Source organism: Sorex fumeus, unplaced genomic scaffold (genome assembly GCF_029834395.1).
Source record: "Sorex fumeus unplaced genomic scaffold, SorFum_2.1 ptg000028l, whole genome shotgun sequence".
In the NCBI taxonomy this organism is placed as follows: domain Eukaryota; kingdom Metazoa; phylum Chordata; class Mammalia; order Eulipotyphla; family Soricidae; genus Sorex; species Sorex fumeus.
Genome location: NW_026606085.1, coordinates 15,310,693 through 15,317,908, shown reverse-complemented (window position 1 = coordinate 15,317,908; position 7,216 = coordinate 15,310,693). Strand labels below are relative to the sequence as shown.

Below are 7,216 nucleotides of genomic sequence, written 5' to 3'. Positions count from 1 at the left end.
AAGTTCCAATATTCACCCAACTAGACTGAATGGTTCATTTCAAGAGCCCAAAAAAGGAATGCACTTCAATCAGGAGCCCACCAGGGCCAAATCAATACATAGCTTCAAGGTGGATTTTTGTTGCTTTAAGAGTGGATATTGGGTATAAGAATATATATTTTAAATATATTGTTACCTACACCCAGTTTCTTTCTCCTGGTAAATGGAGATAGAAAAATAAAAAACACTTCAGCTAGCTTTAAGAATAGTTAATTGCAAAATTCAGTACCCTGCCACAATAAATATTTAACATATCACCTTTGCAGATTTTCTTGTCTTCACAATACATTCCATGGATTGAAATGCTCTTACATCAAAGAAATTAAAACCCAGCTAGTAACAGACTTTATTATTTTAATAATTAAATCAGTGTATTTTAAAGCAATACATTGAAGAATCAGAAAAATCAAGTTACATAATGTCCTTTAAATGTGTTTATATCTCAGTCTACTTTCTTATTTATATTTATAGCTAGTGACTATAAATATATATAAGATAAATAAAAGCTCTTTGGGAACCTCAAAAAATAAAAATAAAATAATAAATGCATTTATACTTACACACATGTAAGTATGCACAGAAAAAACTCTAGGACAGAAGCTGGAGTGATAGCACAGCAGGTAGGGCATTTGCCTTGCAAGTGGCTGACCCGGATTTGATTCTCAGCATCCATTATAGCCTCCTGAGCACCGCTAGGAGTAATTCCTGAGTGCAGAGCCAGGAGTAACCCTTGTGCATTTATGGGTGTGACCCAAAAAGAAAAAAAAAATTTAGTACAGTCACTACTAGTATTAGTCTCCAAATAGCAAAAAAAAAATGCCTTTTTGAGTTTTATTTATGTGTATTTCTAATTTTCTATGATGTATGCATATTGCTTTCGTGATGGGGGTTGGTGGTGGGAAGGGTGGCCCACACCCAGCAGTGCTTAGGACTTACTCCTGGCTCTGCACTGAGGTATCAATCAAGGCGCGTCCAGGGGACGAAAAGGCAAATACCCTACCCACTGTACTACTGCTCTGAGACCTACTATCATACTCTTAAATAAAACTGAAGTTAGGAGATTCCAACCCTCACATCCAAAAATGTATAACCTATATCTATTATAATATAATAAAAATAAGATAAAAAGTAATTTTAAGAAAAACAATAAAATGCTATAAAGGTATTAGCTACAGCAAAACCACCTTGTTTCATGGAAATGAAGCACCTGGCTGTGAGTTCTCGGCCCAATTCTATCTCCATCCAGGGCTATCAGTTGGGAGACTTTCGAAACTTCAGTATCCTAGAGAATGAAAAAGGCATCACAGAATTCCTCTTTCTCAAATCTGAGGCAATGATGACGCATCTTCACCCCCAACCCTGCTGGCTGGACAGATGTGCAGACATCCCCATTAGGCTACACGCTGAGATCAGGGACAAGCTCACGCCAGCACACAGCCGGTTTTTACTTCCAACTCACAGCTGCGGGTCACTTGGGGCCTGTTTGCTCAATGTGTAACTTGGAATGGAGCTCCTAAAAACACTTGTCTTCTCATACCCAACATTTTAGGAGGAGTTAAAGAGATTTACCTTTGGAGATGATTAGACAAATGTTAGTCATTGTTTAAGGAAGCCATTAAAATAGTGAGATTTTAAGATTTTCAGTCTCAGAAATGCATCTGAGACCGGGTGCCTAGAGCAGTTAAATAAACTGTAGATCACAGTCCCATTGGGGCTGTCTAGCTGAAGATAGGGAGTCATGAAAACTTTGACAACAGTGAGGTTTCCTGAATGCATAACCAAAAATTCATTCCAAATCCACCACAGAATGAAATGGTTTCTGGTCAGTGCTGCGATCCTCAGGCCAAAGGGGCAAGTGGAGAAACTTAAGGCCTGGTCTGCAGTGGTAGATCCCATGAAGACATGCGAACACAGCTGTGACCTGCATACTCTGCCTTGAGGGAGATTAGGGGGCAGCCCCCTGCAGTGCTGTGGGGATCGTGCAGTGCATGGACTAAACCTGGTCTCCTGCATGCAAAACATATGCTCAAGCCTTCTAGGCCCCACTCTGATTTCAGAGAACATCTTCAAATAACAATATTATTGAGGGCATGGCAAAAAAGCACAGTGGGTAGGGCACTTGCCTTGCACGCAGCTGACCCAGATTCGATCCCAGGCACCACATTCCATCTCCAGAGCACCATCAGGGGTAGGTCCTGAGCACATTCAAGTGTAGCACACACACAAAAAAAAAAAGACCCCAAAGTTAATTAATTATATATTATAATACTCAGCCAAGGTTGACCACCGCTGACTTGGGATCTCAAGTCCAGTGAAAAACTAAAAACAAATACCTAATGACAGCTCACAGATTTCCCTTTTCCTCCCCTTTGCAGTGTCACTATGAGTGGGGGCAGCCCACTTGGTTGCAGTGTCTCCCCGGGACCGGGCCTTGCACTGTCACCATCAGGGAGTCACATGAGCGGCACCATTAGGATTGGAGTTCTGGCACATGGCGGTGACAAAGATCAAATTTACAGCCTCAAAGCTGCCAGGCAGAGCTCTAACACTGACCCACATCCAAAAAAAACAGCTCACCACATAGCGGTCGTAGGCCATGACAGCTCACCATTTTTCAGACACCAAGCAATTAAAAGGGTATTTTTAAAGGCACAGACCCCCATTATTTTCTGCAATCACCTTTGGAATCGATAACATGAACTCCATCTTGCAAATGGAGAAACTCATTCTCATGCCATGGGACAGTTCTGGCTCCCTCTGCCCCTGGCAGCTCATCCATCGGAGTTGATAGTCATCTGTCTACATTTAGTGACTAAAATGTTCACAGATGAAAAAGAAAATGTAATTTCACAACCAATTGCCCCAGAGCCTGGGGATATGTTTCAGCCCATCCCGAGCACTACAAAAGGAAAAATAAAAGCCAGTACTCCAGCAACACACTCTGGAATGTCCTTCTTGGTAGTACCAGTAGACACTCCCTTACAGGAGCCTGTGTTATACCACCCAGAGGGAGAGGAAGTGCAGTGTGTAGAGCCCATCCCCAGTGTCCACTGTTAGGTCCTGCAAGGTCAGAGAGAGCAGCTCTAGTCTCCCTAGGTGAGGCTGTGGTTGCTGGTCCAAGGACTCAAAGCATCGGTGCTCTGGAACAGTTGAGACACTGCAAGTAGGGAATGTCCCAGATCCTACCACCTTCCCCTCTCCTCTCCGAGACCTGTAAAGAAGCCCCATGTGTGCTCTTCCTCCAGCAATCAGTGAAGCACAGGGAGGGAGCGTCAGGCCAAAGTCAGGACTGTCTACGGACCACAATGCCCCCACCTGGCTTTACCTCCCTCTGAGACACAGTTTCTCACGGGCTCTCTCTCCCACTCCCAGGGGTCCCCGCCGGAGAATGGCAGCAGGAAACCACTCCACAGTGGCAGAGTTCATACTTGGGGGGCTGACAAGCCGGCCAGAGCTCCAGCTCCCCTTCTTCCTCCTCTTCTTGGGCATCTACCTTGTCACCATGATGGGGAACCTGGGCATGATCGTGCTGATCTGCCTGAGTCCTCAGCTTCACACTCCCATGTACTTCTTCCTCAGCAACCTGTCCCTCGTGGATCTCTGCTACTCCTCCGCCATCACCCCCAGGATGCTGGTTAACTTTGTGGCCAAGCAGAACCTCCTCTCCTACACAGGCTGCATGGCCCAGCTCTACTTCTTCCTGGTGTTTGTCATTGCCGAGTGCTACATGCTCACCGTCATGGCCTACGACCGCTATGTGGCCATCTGCAACCCTCTGCTCTACAGCGCCATCATGTCTCTGCGTATCTGCGCCCTGCTGGTGGCGCTGGTCTATACCATGGGCCTCACGGGTGCCACCATCGAGACTGGCCTCATGCTCCAGCTGTCCTACTGTGAGCGGCTCATCGGGCACTACTTCTGCGACATCCTGCCCCTTATGAAGCTCTCCTGCTCCAGCACCTATGCCGTGGAACTCACTGTCTTCCTCCTGGCAGGATTCAACATCATCGTCACTGGTCTGACCGTCCTCGTCTCTTACGCCTTCATCGTGGCCAGCATCCTCCGCATCAGCAGCACAGAGGGCCGGACCAAAGCCTTCGGCACCTGCAGCTCCCACCTGGCCGCAGTGGGGTTGTTCTACGGCTCCACGGCCTTCATGTACCTGAAACCATCCACAGCCAGTTCCCTGGCCCAAGAGCAGGTGGCCTCCGTGTTCTACACCACCGTGATCCCCATGCTGAACCCCCTGATCTACAGTCTGAGGAACAAGGAGGTGAAGGACGCTGTGCAGAAAATACTGAGAAAGAGGTTCTGAGTCCAGTGCTATTTTTCATTTTGTTGCATTTTTGTAGTTTTAGGTTTCTGACCCACACCCAATGTTGTTCAGAGGCCACTGCCAGCCAGGTGGCTCAGGACACCATGGGGACCCAGGGATTGAACTCAGGCCTCCTGCATGCAAAGCCTCTCTCTCAGCCCCATGAGCCATCGAGGGCCCGTCTCCTCCATGCTAGAACTAAATTGCCACCAGTACCAGAAGGAGGTGTTTTGGGCACGTTCCCAGTCTGTTGGGAATGATCAGATCTTATGGGGGAAGCCCCCATCCTGTCCCTGACTCTCCTGCTCTCGGGTTCCTGTTGGCTTTTACGTGAGATCTGTCACCTGGGGGTCTCTGCCCTGAGTTCTTTAGTAGCTGTTTATTAGCTTCACTATAACAACATAAAGTTTAGTCTTCAGCACTTAATTTGCCCATCATTCGTTTATGATCTTCCATAGAGATGACCTTTTTTTTCAAACCTTTTGTGCTTTCCCATAGAAGATTCACCAAAGAGACATTGATGATAGGGAAGGCTATGAGGGAATGGAGTGATAGTACAGTGGGGAGGGCGTTTGCCTTGCATGGGGTCAACACAGTTCAATCCCCAGAACTTCATATGGTTCCCTGAGCTTTCCAGGACTGATCTCTGAGCACAGAACCAGGAGTAAGCCCTGAGCACCATCAGCCACCGCCACCCCAAAAAAAAATCTGCAAGCACATGAAAGACAAATTTTTACACTTGGGAGTTATTCAAATATCTAATCATTGATTCATAAAATCAAAATATATTTATTGAAGTAGTCTTTTGTGGCTACATGATCAGAACAAACTATCATTGGCAACACATATAAACGGTACACAGACAGTAACATAGCACCTCTGAGTAGATGTCAGCTTTGTGGGAAAGTAAGCGAGCCCACCTCGAGGGGAAAGTAAAGCAGTAAGAATGTGGGTGTCTGACTACAAACAAAACAAAGTGCGGGAATCAGGGTCGCACATGAAGGGTCTCAGACAAAGGCTGGGGCAGCAGCAAGGTGTGGTATGGTAGTCAAAGTCCCCTAGGTGCCTGCTGTCCCCAGAAACCCTGACAGGAGGGAAAACCCAAAGGAATAAACCAGCAGAGGAAATGCCCCCCCCTCCCCCGCAGCGAGAAGGTGCAGACACAGGCTGGTCTCAGCCTAGACTCGGCCAGAGCAGGGCAGGGATGGAAACTCTCTGGGGTCCCTAACCAGAGCCACACACAGCGGGGTGGCGGGGAGCTACAAGTGGATAGTCAAACCCTACCCAGACTGTCCCCATGAAGCAACCCTCAACCTATTACTCACGCAGAGCACAAGTGCCCTGGTGGCCCAGGTCTCTGGGCAGATGTAAAGTCTGCCGAGTAAGAGGGTGTAAGTGGAGAGTAAGAGGTAGCGGCAACAGCTGCTTCCAGCATCAACCCTCCATCTCTGCCAGGCGATCTACCCTCCTTTTGAGGTCCATTTGCGATCCCCCTGTTTGGGCACTCATGAGGCCAGAGGCTGGCTCACTAGAACCCTGAAGGGTAGGCCGCCGAGGGACCCTCAACCTCCAACCAGTGCACCCACTCGGGGATTTGACTTCTTGAGCCAGCAGAGCAAAGCGATCAGGACACATCTCAGAACATAATGGAAAGACGAAGATGACAGGGCCAGCGACCAGCTGTGCCCACAGTGCTCCACAGTGGTGTCAGCTTAGCTCAGAGAACAGTCAGAGTAGCCTTGGCTGCCATTTGAGACAACAAGCTTCCTTGGTCCATATTATTTCCCAAATTGGGATCCCAAGGCTTCTCTTCCAGTCTGCAGATCACCCCAGAGCTGCTGAAGTCATCCAGAGTCAACTGCATTCCACCCTAGTTGGAACAGAAAGAAGCTAGCCAGAGAGCGAGACAGGGGAAAGCAGGGAGAGAGCGCTCAGGTTCTCCACCACTGGACTGGTCATCAGCCCTCCACCATCCTGGCAGGCCAAAACGGCCCTTTCCTCTTGAATCCACATAGCACATGAGTTCTACTCAGGTGTTTCCTGTTCAGTAGAAATGGGGGGAGGTGCAGACAAGTCAGCATCTAGACATAATTATTCTACCAGAGAGCAGCATCCTTGAGGAAGAGAAGGGAAGTCTGTAGGCCATTTGTCTCACAAAATCTGGACCTGATGGCTGGAAAGATAGTACAGCAAGTAGGGCACTGACCTTGCACTCAGCTGACCCGGGCTCAATCCTTGGCATCCTATATGGATCTCCAAGCCCACCAGGAGTGATCCCTGAGCAATGCCAGATACAGTGAGTGTTTGGATTCTGAAGCCACCGCCCGAGCAGTCGCCAGCCTTTCAGGCACACACACACTGCCTCTGAGGAGGAGGAGGTGTGATCTACACAAGGGCAGCAGGTGCCCAAGTTATAAACTCTATTTAACAGTTTGATGCTCCTGGATGCAGCAGCCCACATTATGGGGTGGGTCTCAGCCCGGCTGACAGAGGAGCTCTGCCTTTGTGAATTGCAAACCCCTTCCTTGCTGAGCACTAGTTTTGAACACGGTTGCTATGGAAATCTATGCCAGGTGTATGGAGGGCTAAGAACACACCATTCTGCATCCTGCATGGCAAACAGAGTGTGACCGGCAAAAAGCAGGGGAGGGGCTCAGAAAACGTTCTCTAAAACACCAAGTTGGGTATAAAAGAGTCACATGTTTCCAGAGGAAGGAGGGAGAAACTGAGAAATGGGATTATTAAGCAACTTTATTGTCAGTGGACTAGACCGTGATTGGCAGAGGGGAGACTTTTCTGCCAGAACTGTGTGGAAGTGCGGTTCCAGAAAACATGCATGATACCAGGATGTCAGGGCATACT

At 48.0% G+C, this 7,216-nt stretch overlaps 1 protein-coding gene across 1 annotated transcript; it reads left to right on the top strand.

Annotated features, from left to right (window-relative positions):
- Window positions 1-3,424: 3,424 nt before the first annotated feature.
- On the top strand, window positions 3,425-4,354 carry LOC130024381 (olfactory receptor 151). The gene has a single exon (XM_056115107.1). It carries the CDS (start codon window positions 3,428-3,430, stop codon window positions 4,352-4,354), a length of 927 nt encoding a protein of 308 aa, XP_055971082.1. The 5' UTR covers window positions 3,425-3,427.
- The last annotated feature ends 2,862 nt before the right edge of the window (window positions 4,355-7,216 follow it).